Genomic DNA, 20,387 nt, shown 5'->3' with positions numbered 1-20,387 from the left:
TCCCGTGCGCGCCGCCCCGCCTCGCCCCCGCGCGCAGGCGCAACGCAGCCCCGCCCGCACTGACCGGCGGGGGCGCGAGCGGCCCTGAAGGGCCGGGCGGGGCCGACACCCGGGACGCTCCGGGCTTTGGGGAGGCTGCTGGAGACAAAACACGTTATCGCCAAAATAGCCCACACCAAAAAACACCCCGGTGCATTTAACCAGCGGTTTCCATTTCTTCAGGTGCCTTCCTGGGTTTTCCAGTCAGCTCTAACAGCAAAACCAGTCACAAGGTTGGGTGCACGTTCAGAGCACTTGTAAGTGTTCTCGACACGCCTTGGAGTTACAGCCTTACTGCCCAGAACGTACGTATGCATGTAACCTCTTTCATAGGGGTTAAAGTGCTCCTGCTTACTGCATTCAACAGATAGGGAAGCTCAGAGCAATTAATGACTAAATCTATTAAGTTACCTAAGGGCAGGCTTCCCGCTGAGAAGCACAGCTCTGAATTTTGCATATGTACTCCATGGTGTTATTTAGTAGCCTAAAAATGGTATCCACAGAAACCAAGACGACGGGTGTTTGCCTAAGCCATCGCATAAAAAACTTCAGGAGGCACAACTTCAACTTTTCCCTTTTTAGGAATGTAAGGATTTAATACTGGACCGAAGGATTGTAGCATGTTTATTCCTAATTGGAGTTATCCAGGAGTTATCACTATCCTAAATTCATTATCCTGTTGTTGTGTAAAGAGTTCATCTGTCATTCACAGCTTCTATGTGACCTTCTTTCCATCCTGCTTGAGCAAACCTTTTTTCTGAGCATAAATCCATGCCCCAGTCAGGGATATTGGCATTGGATTTGGCAAAGGGGAGTTGCTGTCAAGCCTTCCTTTTAAAGTTTCTCAGTGCCTCATCAAGCACATAATTGTCTCAGAAGGAGTGAGAAGGAAGATGCACTAGTTACTCTATCCAAAGGTCCTTGATCATGAAAACTGATTTTTCAGATTGTCCCTTCAGCAGTCATGAGGAGCCATTTCCTGCAGAGGGTCTATGTCACTGCAGTCACCCATTCTTCCCTCTCTTATGGCCCCCTCCTCTTCCCAGTACATGCAGTCATTCCAAAATCCCTCTGGCCCCAGAAATACGTAGTTCCCTCTATGCCCCCAGCTAGAGGCTGGCCAGCCTGTTCCTGGGGTCTGGCCAGCAAAGCCCTCCCCACACATACAGTGCTTGAGCTCACAGTAGAGACTTTTCCAATTTAGGTCTTGCTGTATCTTCCAGCTACTGATTTTTTGCTTATGAAACAACTATGAAATATCTTTGCTATCTGTCGGATCTGTTCTAAATCCATCACTTGGCTTAAATGTTTGTAGAGCAGATGCCTGAATTCATTGCAGTGGCTGGCATATGCCTTCTGTCCTTAGGCCTGCAGGCTAAAGCCGGTGACTGTGAGTAGATGTATGGCCATGACTGTGTGGCAGAGCTGCACTTTCCCCTGTGGTGGTCAGAGGAGGCAGAAGTTGCCTTTGCAGTGGTGCTTCCAGGCTGCTCTGCCCGGGCAGTGATGGCTGGACCTGCCTCCTGCTGGTCCTCTCACTGTGCTGGGGGTCACCAAGGGAATGAGTAGCTCTGATGCCTCCCTTTTTTCTGTCCTAGGTACTTCTACTAGCCAAAGAAATGACGTTTTACATTATTCTTATTCTATTATTATCCCTGTTTTCTCCCTCCAAGAAAAGCTATGATAATGAGCAACATTAATGCAACATTAATGCAGGGATAGCGTGTCATCAGAAGGATGCAACAGCAACACTCCCCTGCAAAACCAGTTGGGTAGTGCTGGCACTGCTGCTACAAATTCATCCATCAACATTACACTAACTAAGCATGATAAACTGGCATGCAATATTTATTTTTCTGGTTGTTGTAAAAAAAAAAACCTCCTAGAATTTGGCCTCTATTATATTATCATTTAATAAATATTTTAAACATTTATTTGTTAGTAATCCAGTTGTTTTGTATTGGGAACAATATAGTCAATCCCATGAATTTTTATTGAATTTCATTTTAATTAGGACTGCAGAATAATTCTGCAGTTTCAGCTTGGCAGTGGACAAAAAATAATTATACCAAATATGTTAATTCTTGTGCCTAGGACACATATCCTGTGTTATTATGGGAAATTGAGACACCTCCTCCTTTGCATAATGAACCAATTGAAAACTGTTTTTCATTGAAAATTGCTTTGTAAATTTAACTAAAATTAGCTATTCTTTTAAATTAACCAGTACCATTACTTCTAGCATTTTAGCTCTGTATCTTCTGTCTCCTTTACTTAAGTAACTATAATTGTAAGAATATCTCACAGTGGTGTTATTTCTCATTTATAAAGAACAGTCCTGCCATGTGGGAAAGGCAATTAAAAATGTTGTTACAGACATTTTAGTGCTTATTCTTCAAATCCCAGTCTTTGGAGGCCTTACCATTCATATATATCTGCTTCATAAAATTACTTTTGTATAAGAATAAACATCTGTAGTAACATACAGAAGAAGCTTTACATGGGAAATAAAAACATGCAGGCTCTAGAAGGTAAAACCTTCACTTTCATTATCTGCTTTGTCATTGACAGAGGGAGGTTGTAGTCATGCAGTTATTACAATACAGACCTGCAGCATTCACAACAATGACATTATAAAATAGCAATGTGCACAGACATAAAAGCAAGGTTTACATGGCAGTGCTGTGAGATGAAGCTATATTTCTTATTAAGTACAGATTTTGTCTTTTGAATTGTACACTGCAAAAAGCACATAAAAGTTTCATGGAATAATTATTTCCAGATTATCTGTTTGGTTCTGCTTGTTTGTGTTTGCTGTGCACTCATTTTAAAGCAAGTGTTTAAAATTGCTCCTTACCTTCCAAGAGAGAAACATGGCTTAGCATCAGCTCTCTTCTCTAAGGACCTCCACTTTAATACTTCTGCAGTATTTTTGTTGTGGTGCCTTATATAAAATGTTAGAGGACAGCAGTGGGTTACTTTGTTCCTTTGTTTTTTTAAAGAATGGGTTTGATAATTTAATTTTAGACTTTGACTATTTTTGGCGAGAGTCAGTTCGGCTGGATCAATTCAACCTTGTACCAGCAGCTTCATTCAACAGTCTTCATGAGCACAAATTCTCTGCTGGGCTTTTTTTCCCCCTCTAAATAGCCTCATGTATTTTGCTCATTTGTAAATAAAATTATGCATAGGTATTGAGTATTTCTAACATTTAAAGATGCACCAAGCATTAGTTAGTTTAAGGTTTAAAAAAAAACCTTAAAAGATTCTCTTCCTCTCATTCATAGTGCTCTTTATTTTTTTTTCTGCAGAATTTAAATGATTTTTAAAAATTTTATGATGTGACAGATCTTGCCAACAGCAAGTATTTATCATATAAAAAATGTCCAAAAGTATTTAATTGCTTTAAAGTGAAACACGTTTTTTCTCTTCATGAAAAAACCTTTCTGAAGTATAGATTTCAGCAAACTCACCAGTTTAGCTGGAGTTCCCCTCAAGATCTTAAGGGCAAAGGTTGTGTTACCAGAGTGGCTTCAGGCACATGTCAGGTCACCAGAGCACACCTCTGTAGCTGCCCCTAGGTCTGCAGGAGACCAACCTCAGTGCCTGCTGTGTCCTTGGGCAACTTGGTGTCCTTAAACTGTGTGACATGGTGCTGACTCCAGCCTACAAAAGCCACTAATGACCTTCATTCAATAAAACCACATACACGTTTCTATTTGCCAGTTTATGCTCTGTCACACCTGCAAAAAGGCCAGTGTTTAACCTGAGAATGCATTTCTGACAGGGCTGATCCACTTTTAGAGGAACAATGAACATATTACAGAACACTGCCTGCAGTGGCATGGAGTGACATATCCTTCCATGTGTGGCTTCCAGCTGAGCTGTGCTCTGAGCTGGTGAAGTAGAAAAAATGACAACATTCTTGCAAGCTGATTCTTGCCTAAAATCTGATGTTTCCTTGTCCAGCCACCTAGCAGCAAGTGACAGCATCCAGATCTTGAGGAGATTTTCTGCCAACTGCAGAAGTGCTGCACCAACTGCACCAAATCCATGGTGATTCATAGCAGGCCAGACACACAATGGACATTCATGTAGCCTGTGATGGGGTGTTCCATAGGGGAGAAATGCACTCCTCCTTACCTCTGCAGGCAAACCACTCAATCCATGCTTGATTGTACTTGGAGTCTCTTACACATCGCTGCTTATAGAATTTATTTTGTGGCTTTATCTTCAGACATTTCAGATGTTTCTTTACTGCTTGCTATGTTCTGTAGGGAGTTTTAATAAACACTACGGACAAAGATTGCATCATCCTTTGATTGCAAGTACAGCATCAGTTTGACTTGACTCTCAGTAAAAGTTTTCTGGACTACTTATCTGAAAATACTTAATTTGATTATGTGATCTTTTATGTCTTTCCTTATTAGAGAACTTTCTGTTTTGCTAGCAGCTCAGTAGGACCCAGCTGCCTCACAATTTCATCCAAATACAGATTTTTCCATGTTATACTTGGGCATGTTAGCAGGAGTATCACCTATACATAGGCTCAGTTTTTCTTAGTCCGCGGACAGTTACAAAATGCTGGTTTAAATCTCTTTCTGTTGGCCAGTGGGACTTTACAGGTTTCTCTCTTTCTAAGTTGTCACCCAAGGATTTTGGGTTGTATTATACAGCTTGTCCCTTTTGTCTGCTCTGTTTTTCTACATTTTATCTTAACCAAAATATCTGCTCAGCTGTTATAAAGTTTTGTATGTTTGTGGAATGATGGCTTTTTTGGCATTCACTGGGTAATCTTCAAAGAGTTCCTAGATTTTGGTAAAACTGCCACTTACACTTTAATATCTTTTCATAATTAATTGCTTCAATAATCACATTAAGGAATTGCTTTCACTGTAAGTGACTCTTTGTAATAGTTGTGAAATGAGAGTTCTGATAAGGCCCCTGTTCCTTTTCTGCAGTGCAAATTTCTCTTGCCTGTCCATTACAGCTGACATTCAGGAAATGAATTGGTCATTTGTTCTGGATTGTGACAAAAATGCTTCATGGTGGGAATCAGTGTCCTCTGCCCACCCTGTCAACAACATCTTTATATGTATGATGTGTGTTAGCCTGGGGAAGGGAAAAACTAATCATAGTCAAAGGTCAATTGATATTTTTATGTCTGCCCTATTCTGAAGTTATAGCCATTTCATAAATGTCTAGGAAGTTGCCTAAAGGTTGACTAGAAGAATGACATAGTTACTGCAAGCCTTGGAAGTTTTTTATGTTCAGTTGTAAAATAGACTTTGAAGCTTGAAAATATAACTCAATAAGTACAAGCACAGATATCTGTATATATTGAACAAAGGGCTCTGATCCTGAAATGACTTCTTAATCTGGTTAAGATTTAGAACCACATCATGTCCTTGCTGTGTTAAACTTCAGTGAATGCTCAAGTAATGATTTCAGCTGGGTTCTTATACCCAATGCACACTATTACTGAAAATTCTTCAGCACAGTATCTATGTTAGTGGTTATAGGACAGGGACCATTTTTTTTAGCAATTTCTGATTTTAGGTAATTTGATAAAATGTAAGCTGATGTTTTCAGAAATGATTGGGGCAAAACCACATTACTCTAGGGAACAAACTAAAGACAGCTTCATGAGTTACGTCCTCTCATCAACATCATGTGTAATAAATTTTTATAGCATTAATTGTACAATTTTGAAATTATGTAGAAGAATATAAAAACATGTAGCAAAATCTCAATTTCCCGCTTGGGTAGGTAATAGTTTATTTTCAGCACAATGGGAGATCAATGGTTTTTTTGACAGAATTCCAAGTTCATAACAGCTGCAGTAACTTTTAAAAGGCCTTACTTGAGTTGCAATTGTCATCACTGGACTTCAAACCTCCTTTATCATCTAAAGTCTTTTCAGTATTGCAAGGAATGGCAATATATTTCTCATAAGCAATGTTTTAGCTTGTCCAGCTTAACTGGAATCCTGATGGTAGAGTCACATATTCAGCATGAAATTTTATATAGACTCGATGAGATGTAGCAGTAAATGGAGTGATGTTTGTATCCTAAAATGAAAGACAAGAAAAATTAAAAGCCTTATAGAACATCAAGATCCTTTGGAAGAGAGAGAGTTAGAACTGAGGCACAAATTAGATCATAGATTGACAGTGATTTCAGTAACTGTTCTAGTTACTGTTGTTGCATTTCTCCCTCAGGATACTGAAAATATTTAAAACACAAATACAACAAAGCATGGAGCAAGCTTGTTTGATGCCTCCCACTAGATGTCACTGTACGGTCTGAGTTGGAAGGCTTCTAAGACACCACACACGCCTTTTGCATTCACTTCCACTCATCTGTGTGGAATTCATGTCAGAATTAGGGAAATGGTCCTGTACATGAAACAGAAAAAACTCCTTTTAACCACTCCTGTGGTCACAGAGGGAGGGCAGTACGCACCCTTCCGCAGTAGGGCCCGGCGGGGGCATGACTGGCATCTGGCCCATTGTAGAGGATCAGGTAGTTGCTGCTGCAGTCCCCTGGGTCATCAATGCTGATGAAATCAAAGTTCACTGTGACAATTCGTCCCTGGGGCGCAGTAATAGCCCACTCGCAGTCAGTGTTGTTGGGGTAAGTCGCTGGGTAGCTGGGGCTGGCAAAGGAGCCACTGGTGCCGTATAATGTTCCACCGCATCCTGGAAGCAGACTCTGTTAGTTGGCCTGGAAGGCTTCATTTCACAAGACAGTACATGATGTGCTACATTAGTACAGTATCAGTCAGTAACAGCACAGCACTGAAAACCAGAGAGACTGTGAGCTGGGACAACTAATGTGGCTAGGGACATTGATAAGAAATAAAACTGAGCTCTAGCTTCAGCAGCCTAAGAATTTGCAATGGGCATTAGACCATTACTAAATATTAAAACCAACAGCACCCCCCCCAAATTCTTTGAAACAGGAGCTTAAGTTTTAAGTGTCTGCCTTAGTCAGTTCAGTTCCCAGCTACTCAACTGGAGGTGAATTTGCTGTGACTGTTCTTTGGCATGAAAAGGAGTGAATCCTCATGGGATAGAAAAATAAAGAGAACAACTCAGAGAAATTAAGCATATTAAGTCAATCAAAGTCCATTTACAGCAAAATTCAATCTTCAACAGTGGGCAGGAGTAGATGACTGAGGAAAAATGCAAGTTTATAGAGGAAGAATGTGCAGGCCATGATCCAGATTATCCTCACAGTCTCCAAGAATTTTCAGCTTACTGCTCCCAGACATGGCACCTTTCTATTTAATAATGTTTGTCAGATGAACTTGTGTGGGTAGCCCTTGAATCCATGTAAATTTGTAGCATGGTTTGGGAAGGGGCTCCACAGCTTAACTGCATACTGTACCAAGAACTGGTTTGTCTAGTTTGTTATGAGTCTACGAGCGCCTGGCTTTATATGATGACTGCTGATGGGAAAAGTCAAAGAACAGTGGATCACCATTTATCATCTAATATCACTCAATTTTATAGAATTCAGTAGTTTCTTAACCAAATTAAAAAGTCTCAGCATACCTCATACAGAAGCCACTTTTAATGTGGAGCCCTTTGTTAATCCTCATTTTCTCATAAGAGGAATAGACCAGAACTGTGCACATCATTCAATATCTGTGTGTAAACTATGGATTTATACAGTGGCTGTCTATTTATTTTCTTTTCCTTTCCCAACAATTTCTATTATTATGCCAGTCTATTTGACTCTTAGTAAACTTTTGTTGTCATGAAACTATTTTACCCCTAAGATTTTGTTGTTGACTACTGAAAGTCAACTCAGTGCCTGTATTTTTGTACGTAAAGTTAGGATTATCTTTTTTTTGACCACATTCTTTATTGACACTTCCCTACACTGAGCTTTCTCTGCCTTTCCGTCACTGGGTCACTCAGAACTGTTGGGTTATTTTGCAGCACTTCTCATCTGGCCACAAGCTTTCCTACCTCTAGTAACTCAGTGTCATGTAGAAACTATTACTCAGCTGTTCACTGCCATTTCATAAGCCATTCATGAATGTGTCCATGGTATAGTCACTACACAGCATTATAGGTAGTTTATTTTCTTGGGGCGGCTTCCTGTCCCCTTCAGGCTTAGCCATGCCTAGCTCCTCAGGGATACACAAGTGGACTACTGGAGCAAGCTGAGTTACCACCAGCACCACCACTCTGTGGATCCCAAAGCAGATGTTTCTGATATTTTCCAGCCTCTCACTGAAAGAAAGAGATCTTTATCTTAAGTGGATGACATCATCTGAGGTTTCTAAAGTCAACGTTAGGAGAGGGAATTGCTTCCATCTCGTAAAATGAATCTTGCTCCAGTGGCCTTGAGGAACAACTGCCTCTCTCTGGTGACTGAATAGGGTAGACTATGGGCTCTAAAGAAGGTATAAAGAGGTGATGAGGAACGATCCATAAAGAGCTGATTTACACATTGCTACATTGCTGCATTTTCCTTCTATGTAGAATTATTTTCTAGCTACAGCCTTACCACTTGATGATGAAGTCCAAGTAATTTCATATCCATCATGAGTCACTGAAAAATCGCTCTTGAAACGAAGGTAGACGACATGGTTTTGGGGAAAGATGGGACTGGGCACAGTGTTTCCACAGAACCTGCCAAGTAGTGGTGATTGCACATCACTCCCATTTCTGACCTTCAGGGAACACAAAAAATTTACAAAAAATACTGTCAACATTAAATTCCTATGTACTTATACACCAGCACAATTATTCACGAATACAAACACAGCACAAACTAGGTAGTAACTTGAATGCTTACTATAGCTGTAATTTTAATACTGCTATATTTGCTACCACAAATTCCTGTGAAGAAGAAAAAGAGGCCATTAACTGGTCTGAGTTTTATAAGTAATTGCACAGAACAAGTATCATCAGAAATAGGCAGCTAAATGTTATAGTGCGTATATCTCCTGACTGAAAAATTGCTTGACTAGTAGCTAAGATGTTCTTATGCAATTCAAGCCTGTGTTTTGCTTTTCATAAGAAATATTAATATTCCAGATGAAAATATTAATTCTTTACATTGGGGACTGCTCTTTTCCCCAGTCACATTAAGACACAGATCATATTACATAGCTCAGATTTAATATGATTTTTTTCCTGCACTCCAGTAATGCTGGTGCTTAGATCCATTTCTTGAGACAGTAAAGAGGATTTGAAAATAGAGCTAAATAATGATTCTGCCACAGACATCTGATTTTTGTCATCTGACCAGAGAACAGGGAAACCTGCAAGAATGAGGATTGTGTAGGAGGAAGATACACTTTTCACTGACACAAAGTACTTTTGCAAGTGTCTTACAGTTGTCACTAGAGTTTGTTGGTTTCTGTTTTGTTGCTTTTTGGGGTTTTTTAAATTTTAATTTTTTAAATTTTTTAAATTTTTTGCTTTTTTAAGGAAACACTCTTTCTTGAGAAAAATTTGAAGCAGATGGAATCTACTGCTGTAACAAAACCACTCAGATATATGGCTTTCTGTTCATTCATGGATGTTAGTATCAAACACAAACTATTCCAGATGACTCTATTAAGTGGGTAACCTCAACAAGAGCTAGATAAGGGTAAGATAATGAAACTATTTATTCACTGGGCTTGGATTTACCAGGGTGTATTGTTTCACCATAAAACTCTGGCAATAATTAGTCCCTAATTCAGTCAGTTCAACTCAGACTTCATCCAAACATACTAATGTCCTTTGAATTTAGCAGATTTTTACATAGGCTCACAAAATATGTATACTTGCATGATACCTCTAGGAAATCATGTGAACAGTGGATGTTGTCTTCCAAACTGAAAGCGTGGAAAAAGAGAGATATTGTGTGATTTGGGGGAGCTCGAAGAATGATAGAACAATCCATATTATTGGGATGATGACCAGGCCAGCCAGGGCTCTTCAGGTAACCAAATGACTGATTATACTCTCTGCTGCAACCTTGAGACAGAAAACCAGAAACATGTAAGCATTTCAGATCTCTGTATTGCATTTCAGTCGATGAAATAAACAAAGAGTAGATAGATTTTTTTGGGACATTTCTTCAAGCTTACCTGTAGCTTGATAGGAAAATCTGACTCCATTGTTAATCATATATTCATCTGACTTGAAAGTCACAATGGCAGTGCGATCGTAAGAATAAAACTCAGGGACTGGAAAAGTTTCAGTGCCACAGAATCTATGGACTGACCCTTGGCTCTGCTGGAATTTAATACATCACAAGTTACTTAATGATATAATTCAGTTTTATATGTACTGAACATAAGGTAAATAAATCTCTCAACACTTTCTATACCAATTATGAAATTTCATTTTAAAGTTCTCCTGGAAATAACCTAATAATATGTCAACATTTCAGGTTGAATTAATATTAGGAACAAATAGAATATAAGAGCTATTCTCATGCCAAAATGAGAAATAATGAAAGAAGGTTTAGAGTTTAAATATTGGGAGGTTTTTCTGGTGTTTTTTAACACTCTTCCTGGTATGAGTATTCATTTTTATTATGGTTCGTGGATAGGAGGAAGCACAATGAAAACTTGCTGTGGGACAGTTTTTTCCTGTGTGTTAGGTTTGGCAGCACTGATACTTGGTTCAACTGTGAAAAACTGTGTAACATTTGCCCAGGTCTAACTCCATGTGTGCACAGAGTGCTTCTGAGAGGTCTGTGTACAGTTACCACATGTCACTTGGGACACAGTCAATAAAGCTTTGGATGTGCCGCTCACAGAGAATCATCAATTAATATATTACCAAATAGTACATTTCTTCTCTCTTTCCAAAGAGTGAAGGGAGCTGAATAGGAATGGGGAATGGTATGCCCAGTAAATTCCTTACTGTTGGTGAATCCTGGAGCTCTAGGTAGTTGTGAGAGCAGTCCTGGTTGGAATTGAGGTGGAAGGCCTCTACCACCACCCTGACTTGCTGTTGTGGAGGGGCGTCAATGACCCAAGAGCAGAGAGTAAATGGTGGATATTCATTTGGAAAGTTAGGAGATGTTGCAGTCACAGATGTAGAAGTTGCATTATAGATTCCTCCACACAGGCCTGTGTAAAACAGTAAAAAAAGCATCATAGAGTGAAAACTGGATAATAAAACTCTTTAGAGCAAAACTCAAATGGAGTTGAGTTTTGGATGGTATACGTTTGTATTTGCCTTTGAGTCTCTAGAAGGAAAACAAAAAGCAAAATACATGCTAGTGGAGTCAATATATGTCATCAAACTCAAAAAAATGTTTGTTTCCTATTTGTTAGCAATCTGAGCATTTCTGTTTTGTACTCTCAGACTGACAGCCTCTTCCCAACCAGCTAAGACCAAAGAGAATTGTACTGGGGTCAAGCTGTTTTAAGCTTGCCTAAAGATGCTGTGCTACTGACTGTCTTTGCCCCTTCCTGAGACTTATGTCCAGAACAAATTCTGAGATAGTATTTAAATATGAATTTCCATAAAAGAGTTATAACTATATATATGCATACATGTATTTGTATACTTACTATCTACTGCAGTGTAGGTGGCATTGAAACCCCTCCTTTCCACAGAAATGTCTGTGACAAATTTCACTGTCAAGAAATTATGGGTAGAAAGAAAAGGAGCTGGCACTGTAGATCCACAGAATGTGCCAACTAAATTGGCATTTTCATTATCTCCATCATAAAGCTGAAAGAAGCAAAATATATAAGTCTCTAATAGTTTAGGCACAACAAACAAATAAAGAGAAATAAAATTCTCTGACCCTGCCTTACATTACAATTTCGTTTACTTGAAAGTGCATTGTGTTCTCTTGTGCTTTAACGGGATGTTCTTGATTACCATAATTATTCACTGCCATATTAACTAATTCAGTTGGACAGGGTAAATTTCATTATGGAACATTCTGGTCCTGTCTCAGCAAATCTATCAAAAAATGATTACATTTTAATTTGGCACTCTCATTTCTTTATTATATGGAATCTCAAAGAGCTTTTCAATGAGAAGAGTGATTTTATTCATCAAAATGGAGAATTAAATCCTTGTTTCATTGAGTATCTCCAATGTTCAACAGGATCTATAACATTCCTTGATGGAGCTTGTTATGCAGCATTCTGCAATCTGACGGTTTGTATGCTTATCTCCAAGAATATAGCTTCTACAGGTGAGCAATGAGCACCAAGATTTTTGATGAAAAAAAAGAGAGAAATTATAATAATTCTAGTCCTTTCAAGCAATTGTGCATGTATATGCATAATTTCCCTCTCCCTATGTCACTCCTGTCCAGAAGTTATCAAAAATAATTCACCCTTCCTCACTGCCTTGTCCTCAATTTTTAATTCTTGATTTCCCTTTAGTTGGTTCTGCTCAACTTCAGCCTGATACTCTGAAGTTTTACTTTACATGTGCTTGAGTTTTGTTTTGTTTCTATTCTGTGAAATAAATACTCATTAAACGAGCAGTCTAAGACCAGAAGTGTGTGTAATGTTAAAACTCTTACTGGTTTCCAGAAAGGCCAAATGACATCTGGTGTAGAAATATAACCCAATGAAAAAAATTATATTATATTAAGGAATTTAATTTCTTAAGATCATTTCCTATTAATTAAGTTAGCCTTATGGAGAAGACAATGGATTGTATTTCACTGACATTTTCTTGTTAACATACTGAGCTGTCTTACTTTGACATAATCATATCGGCACATCCAAGCCGATTGTGCTTCAAGCTCAAATGAAGTGAAGGTGAGGTTGATCCGTTTGTTCACAGGTGCAGTTATGACCCATACACAGTTCAGATTTTTCTCATATCTTCTGGTCACATTGGAGACTGGAGGGCCAAAGGTAGAAGCTGAAGAAGCTGAAGTTGACAAGTAACCACCACAGCCATTCTGATGTCCTGTTGAGGAAGCAGAAGCTTTTTAACAGCAATTCCTGGCATTTATTTAATCTCTAACTCTTTTATGTTAAGCTAGGAGCTTTTTATCTGTGCTGCAGTATTTTACCATTCTGTCTTGCAAGGACTATCTGAGTGATTAAAAGATGTTTAACACAAAGAGAGACAGGAATCACAATTAGATTTCATAGAGTGAATTAAGAAAAGCTCATGTCTATTGTTGAATATAAAACCAGTATTTACTTTGAAAATGTATCAACAGAAGTTTCTAAAAGGGGACTGTAAGAAGACAGAGGGCAGCAATGAAACAGAAAAGCGCTGGTCTGAGGGCCTTGGAACGGGATCCTTGCTGGCCTCTGAGAATATTTAGTCAGTAGGGGGCACTGAGCTGTTGGCTTTGAAAACGTGATAAAAAACCGAGTTGCTTCTTTTGGCAATACAGCCACATCCTAGAGGGACTGAATTTGGCAGCCTGACACCGTATTCACGAATCTAGCTAAAAGGGACTTCTGGAAGTGTTTTGCTTGGTGGGAACTTACAGCCCCTCTGAAATGCAGGCTGCTTTTCATTTGGTTCCCACAGACAGGACTAAGTCCTTGACTTATTTACTGTGAAAATTTGAACTCAATAAAGTCAGTCACATTGAAAGAAATTACCTTTGGGGAAAAGCAGTTATTTATCACATTGGATTCCAAAGAAGCAAAACCCACAGATTATCTGGCAGGCAGGCCTTTTTTTTTTTTTTTTTTTTTTTTTTTTTTTTTTAAATAGTTTGATTTCCAGAGGTTGGACTGGGATAGTAAATGTGATCATCAATTCATTTATTTCCTGCCCCATTCTCTGTGAGGTCTCCTGGCCACTTATTTAACTCTGACATTTAAATTAAATATTGTTTTAGTCTTGCTTTGGGGTCGGAGGAAAGAGTTTTAGTAAACTGCACAGAGCAGAGGAATAACTGCAAGCCTGTCGTCTCCTGCAGCAAATTCATTTATGAGCATTCAATAACAGATGAAGCTACAGCTAAGCAACACAAGCAGAGTTTCAGAATTTCATCTGTGTGTGTAAAATATGCCTGTCTGGCACATTCAGTGACTTCACCTTGACACACTGATGCATTTCCAGACATATAAAAACTGTGCCTTACTTGAGCTACAGTATTACAAAAGATCATGCTGGTGAGAAATCAGCATCCAAGCATCAGGATTGCATCAGGAACCCGGGGCTTGCGAGACTGTAGTGGTTAAAGCAGAGTGACTAAGGCTGAAAGTTGTCCTGCTCTACCAATCAAAGCCAGAAAAACCCCACCCTGTAAAGCAGTTTGCTTAAACCTAAAATGATCATAACGTTAGATTTCAGATTTTCTAGTTAAAAATGAACAGAAGAAACTTATTACAAAGTGAAAAGGCCAGAAATTAATCAAGTATAGTCCAGTTTTGTGGGCATTTAATGAAGTCAGAAACTTGGAAAAGTGTAAGCATTCATTCCAGTGCCGCTGCAGAAGGCGAGAACAAGAGCAGGGGAAATGTGAGCAATAAATCACATTCTCACAAATAGTCTGGGAAGGAGGAAAATGTCAGCCAGGAGGGTGCCTGGGCCCTAGGAGTGCAGCTTCCCTATATTTTTCCTCTGCATTTACCCTTCTGTGTGATTTATTCTATTCCTCTGAAACAATGCTATTGGGGCTGTCCCCTGCAAACTTTTAAACATAACATTAAGCATATAAATGTCAATCCAAGATCATAGTCTGACCATCCAGCCCTGCAATACTGAATCTGGACTGAGTATATGGGTCAGACACTAACAAAGCTCCCCTTCCCTTTTTCAAGGGTAAAATTGCAGAGATGCCAGTCAGACCACAGCAACATGAGTCAGGAAATTGCCACAGACCCATGCAACAAAAAGGCTCTCAGTGCTGCAGGATCATCCTTTTTTTTTTTTTTGAATATTAAATGCCTGTACTTTTTCAGTAGTGAAATTCTCAGCTAACTGTGTAGCTATAAAACAGCTCTAATGCAAAGGCAAAAAACACGCAGGTGGGTAAGCTCTGGGTGTACAGCATATGAAAAGGACCTCACAAAGAGAGAAGCAGGCCAAATTCCCATTATCAGAAAATTATTTCCAGCTAATATAGTATAACCAGCAATATCATCTAAGGGGAGATAAATAACTGAAAATGTGATTTCTAGATAATAAAGATGAAGTTCCACAATCCGTGGCCTGCTCAGCTGGGATAGAGTCAGATGCTTACAGAACAGTACATTATAAATAACAGCTAAACTGGAGGCTGACCAGATATCAAGTAGTATTACATCAAGCCAAATAAAGAGGAGTCCTTGTTGAGAAATCCATCTATCTTGGTGCTTTCCAGTGCTGACCAATGTTACATCTGATTGCAGGCACTAGAAGTTACACAATAGTGAAAGTGTGTAGATGAAGGGAACACCCACAAGTAAAGGAAGAACCAACTGCTTAACAGGAGGGAACTAAGAGAAACACTATCTCAGTGTGTTTTATGCAGGACACAACACATTGCTTTAAAAATCAGCACCACTTCGGAACAGAAGGCCAAAGAGTTGCCATCCAGCCTGCAGGTGATTTTTCAAGGAAAGATATTCATCACTGGCTAACACAGCCAGAAGCAAATGTAGCTAAAATCCAGACACAATCTGGGACTGAGAAGTCTGTTAATTTGTAGAATAGATTCTTAGATATTAAAAGCTGAACTTGATTAAGATAATGAGAAATGTACCTTATAGAACAATTTGTATATTAGCAGATGGAGCAACTACTTGGCTGACTTATTTCAGTCTTTGCTTTCTTATTTGAAATAAAAATCATAAGGTCATCATAAATCAGATGGCAATCTTGTTCTCATAAACAGCTTGCCAGAGAATGCAAATTATCAGAACTAGGGCACACACTGTCATCCCTAATTGCTTTTGGTGGGAAGCATTAGTGAAACTAAAAGGCTCCAGGACCATTCAGAAAAGAAGTAATTGAAGGTTCCCTATGGCAAATAAAAATCATTACAGCAGAGACCAAGCACATGTTTCTCTGTTAAGAGTTATACCCTCTAGATATGGAATGAAGATGAAGATAAATCTTTGAAGCTTCCTGCCTTTGAAGTACAGCCAGGGGAAAGGTTCATTTATACAGGTATGGGTGCAATGAAAGGGTAACCTACTGAATAGTTTGAAATCTATCAGATTCAACTACACCACTGACATTTCAAAAGACAACAAAGCCATTTTGGTGTCTTTCCCTTCTTTTAAAAATGAGCACCCTAAACAACTACTAGAAGGTTGCAAAGTTAAAGAAATTTTCTAGTTCTGCTTGACAGTAATGAAAATTCCCTCCAAGACTTCTGACTCTGATTTGTTTTCACCTAGAAGCATCCCTGGGAACTCTAGACTTCTTTCTGATCTGAACTAAAGATGAGTATAAGCAAAGATTAATTCAGTTAAGACTAATTCTTCATTCTTGATGGGTCTTATTTCCAGTGCATGGGAGTGACTGGACTTACTGTGGCTGTAACAATTGGCTCATACCTTGTCTGGATCATGGCTTCAAACATTAAGGTTCAGAAGGACAGGGCTGGAGTGAGGAATTGTACTCTTCTGCTTTGTCTCATGGCTGATACTGAAGGTTGGTGAACTTTCTCAAGCTGGGCTGTTCCCATGTTTGGCAATCATTGCACCAACATTGTGATTTTGTGTGGCTGCAGGCCCTGCAACATTTCAGGAGACCTCTGAAAGCACAAGGCCCTTTAGAGTCCTTATCCAGCCTTTATGCAGAAGAGCTCTTTGACTGGTTTGATGGCCTGGCAGTGGTACTAGCAGTGACATTTAGGATTGTAAAGCCCCAGTATCCTGCTTTAGCCAGATTTCACAAATGCAGTTAGATTATATTTTTATCCTTAAGAGTCTTTGGACTAACACCAAATATAAAAGTTCAGACATGCTCTGTGCCAAGCCTGCAAAACTCTGATCTATGTACTGTCTTATCAATCTCCTTGATTCTTGTCTGGGAGACCAGAGGCTGACATGCAGTCTTGTCTAATTCCAATACTTACTAATACTGAATTAGTGTTAATATTTGGCACCACAGCTACTTAAGATTTTGCAGAGCTCTCTTGTGAATGAGAAATGTCTCCTCAACTCTTTTTTGTATACACCAGAGGACAGATTTTCAGCTGACAAAGTTTGACTTGAGTCAAACTAAGACAGTTCGTGCCAGCAGAGTTCACACACAGTTTTGTGAAGGTTCATTAATCTGAATATCCCATCAGCTTTCAACCATTTAGTTACTACAAATATATGTAATTACTGTGTCTGAAATCAAGTTTTCCCCTTAATTTTTCAGTTCAGAAAAAAATTTCTTATTTTAATGTCTATTTTTCTTCTTATCTGTCCAATTGAACATGTAAGCCCTTCCTATTTCTTTTGCTTTGGAAGAAGAAATCCTTCACTGAAGATAGTCAACACTGTTTGGATGCAATCCTATGCAATGTGCTCTGGGATGACCCTGCTTGAGCAGGGGGGTTGAAGCAGATGATCCACTGTGGTCCCTTCCAACCTCACCCATTCTCTGACCCTGTGGTTAATTAACTGACTTTTCTGAGAGACATTTGTAGACTATCCCTTAGCTCAACAGTTGTATTCTTTTCAAAGACACCAAAGAGATGTATTTCAACACCACAAATGCTTTCTAAATTTAGTGAGATTTCAAGCTGATGGATATTTGAGACCCAAAATACATTTAGAAACAGTCTGGGAATTGTGACTTATGAGCATATATTCCGATCTTGTCACAGATGTTCTTATTTTCCTTGACTATAATAAGATCAAGAAAAGATATGATTAGCCACAATTTATTCACTTATTTTAATACATAAAACTAACCATAAATTATCCATGACAGTGTAATGAAATGTGTAATACTAGTGGGTAATATATTTGGCAAAAATTGAATGAACTGAAAGCCGAAAGAAATTATTGCCAGAAGATTTGTGACATCCAAACAATTTACTTCTCAGCTAGATCCTCAGCAGCACCAGGTTCTGAGTTCAGGTTGGAACCTTGAGATACAACCCTGGGAACCAGTCCTAATGGGATGTGAAATATCTGCAAGTCACTGCTGCTTTTCCAAAGGCATGAGAAAATACAATAACATTCACATGCCACAGTCAAGGACACATTCTTCTAAGATTTTTTTTTTTTTTTTGGTGCAGGAAGAAAAACTGGCAGGATTCAGCTGTGCTGCATTTTATGTGCCTTCCACATAACAAGCCTGCACTGCTGCTAGCAGTGCAGGTGCCTAGTGTCACCTACAGCAGGCACCACAAATAATTACATAAATCAGTGCAATGAACTCTTTCTGGTCGTATGAGAATTAAAATATGACTCACAAAAGGACACCTACCCCTGGCCTATGCAACAGAATATCCAAACCAATATTTTACATCTTATATTGCTCATTCAGAATTGTGGGGGCATTTTCAGCAATTCTGAAGAGCCCAAAAAGACTCTGCAGCAACTGTGCATGCTGAACACTGAAGAAAAGGTGCGCCTAGAAAGCAAACATAGAGTCAGACATAGTTTCAGTTTACAGGGCAGAACATGAACTACAACAAAATTGGGCTTTTTTTTTTTTTTTGATACAATAAAATAGCATAAAAATGCTTTGATAATTTTACTGGATCAATTTTTTAAAACCTAGACTGTAATTTCATTAAGGGAGAGCATAACAGTAAACCTGTTAGTGACAGGCTTTTAGTATATTCAATTCCACACAGGAAATAAGTAATTCAATACACAGCAAATAGAATAAGAGAAGGCAGATACCTCTGGGTGATTTATCAGGTAAATTACAGATCATTTTATCAAGAAGAAAAGCATGTAGATTATAAACAATTTCTATTATATGCAAAATAGATTATTTTGTAAAATACCTATGAATGCAATCTTCTGTATATCAGGGAAGATTAATTTTTTCCAGCTATTTTTCTTCTAAACTTTACTTACTTATGATTATTTTGCTCATGTAAAATGATTAGTATTCATTCAATAGAAATGATGATTTGTATAAAAAGAACAGAGAGATCCTAGAGGGAAAAACTGAGCAAACTCAGGACAATGTGGAGGACCAGGTGTTTCAGGAATTAACATTCCAACAGCCTAATGGTTGCCAAAGATTTAGGAGGCATTTCTCCTGCCCTAGAGCCAGCAACACTAGTCTTCTCATTGTGGCTGCCCTATTCTTCTTGCCTGTCTATATCCACTGGGTTTTCTTCATCTTGTGTTCAAATCATCATCTTTTTGTGACATTAGATGGTTGCTTTATTCTGCCTGTACAGTGCCTTGTGCAGTGGAATTGTGACCCATGAGCTCATAAGCCCTAAAATAATGCAAACAAGGGACCACAATGGTATTTATCCAGTACACAATGCTCATCTTTCACAATGCATAAACTTGGATTTCTCCTGCATGCTCACAAAAGAGAGTATAAAAAAGAGAGGGGGAAAAAGCTGGTCACAGCTTGAAGTCAAGCAGAATTTAAGGCAGTAGAGAAAAAGTAGGCAATCTTCCTCCCCTCCTCCACCCCACCTTCTCCACTGTCCCAGCTGTTGCAGTTCTACTTGTATTATGTGAATAAAGCTCAGGAAGAGCCTTCTGACTCAATTCACTTATCTAACGGTGTGCAACACTTTGCTTCTTGTACATTCATGTGAATGCCTTAGAAAGCCTCAGTGAGCAGACCTGCATTTCAGAAGAGCCCTTGATCCTACTGTGATGGTTTAGAGGCATTTTTCATTACTGCCACAATGGAATACCACAATGGTACATCAGCAGAGAGCTTTCAAGGAGAAATGACTTCCTCTTAATGAGGTCACAGCTATATCTCCCAACAGGGATTTCTGACTCTTTAAAACAAGAAAAAAAAAACCCCAAATCTTTATGTCTTCTCAGCTTTTGTATCATATGCCTCAGGAGATCACAAATTCAGGTGAGAGGGTCACCCCATTACTGAATGGGAATAGGCAGAAGCTCCATTTGTCACTAAAGTGCTATTTGTGCTATTACAGCAGGGATGGCAGAGGTGTGTGCAGCTCTGTCCCTGCCAGTCAGGGTCAGTTAAAAACTCAGATCTTCCCTTAGAGCTTAGGAGATAATCAGGAGATCTTTAGCCAAGTCACAAGTTCAGTACATGCCGATCTCATTCTTTGGGGAGAGATCTTAGCTTTCCTTCCTTTACAGGGATATCTCATGTAACCAAATGCCTTAGCTGATATTGATTTCTATCTTCTCATCCTTTTATTGATTGTCTAGAGGAGCACATGCTCGCTGTGGAAAAGAGTTATAATTCTCATTTTACAGACTGAAAAGAAAGACAGAAAAAAGGTCAGTGGTAACTAAGGTAAGAGAAGTCTGTCTTTCCACAAAT

At 38.9% G+C, this 20,387-nt stretch overlaps 1 protein-coding gene across 1 annotated transcript in view; it reads right to left on the bottom strand.

The window, feature by feature from the left end:
- Positions 1 to 5,788: 5,788 nt before the first annotated feature.
- Positions 5,789 to 20,387, bottom strand: part of CUBN (cubilin) — a 143,290-nt gene continuing 128,691 nt past the window's right edge. Inside the window, exons 60-67 of the mRNA XM_050971446.1 lie at positions 12,733 to 12,947; positions 11,579 to 11,741; positions 10,923 to 11,131; positions 10,139 to 10,286; positions 9,844 to 10,025; positions 8,563 to 8,728; positions 6,505 to 6,740; positions 5,789 to 6,110 (exon numbers count right to left, since the gene is read on the bottom strand). Of these exons, the coding sequence (XP_050827403.1) occupies positions 6,003 to 6,110; positions 6,505 to 6,740; positions 8,563 to 8,728; positions 9,844 to 10,025; positions 10,139 to 10,286; positions 10,923 to 11,131; positions 11,579 to 11,741; positions 12,733 to 12,947 (1,427 nt within the window). The 3' untranslated portion in view covers positions 5,789 to 6,002. The remainder of the gene's footprint in view (positions 6,111 to 6,504; positions 6,741 to 8,562; positions 8,729 to 9,843; positions 10,026 to 10,138; positions 10,287 to 10,922; positions 11,132 to 11,578; positions 11,742 to 12,732; positions 12,948 to 20,387) is intronic.

The sequence above is a fragment of the Serinus canaria genome, chromosome 2 (genome assembly GCF_022539315.1).
Source record: "Serinus canaria isolate serCan28SL12 chromosome 2, serCan2020, whole genome shotgun sequence".
Taxonomy (NCBI): Eukaryota; Metazoa; Chordata; class Aves; order Passeriformes; family Fringillidae; genus Serinus; species Serinus canaria.
The sequence above is the reverse complement of the archived record's forward strand: the minus strand, read 5'-3'. Positions and strand labels throughout refer to the sequence as shown.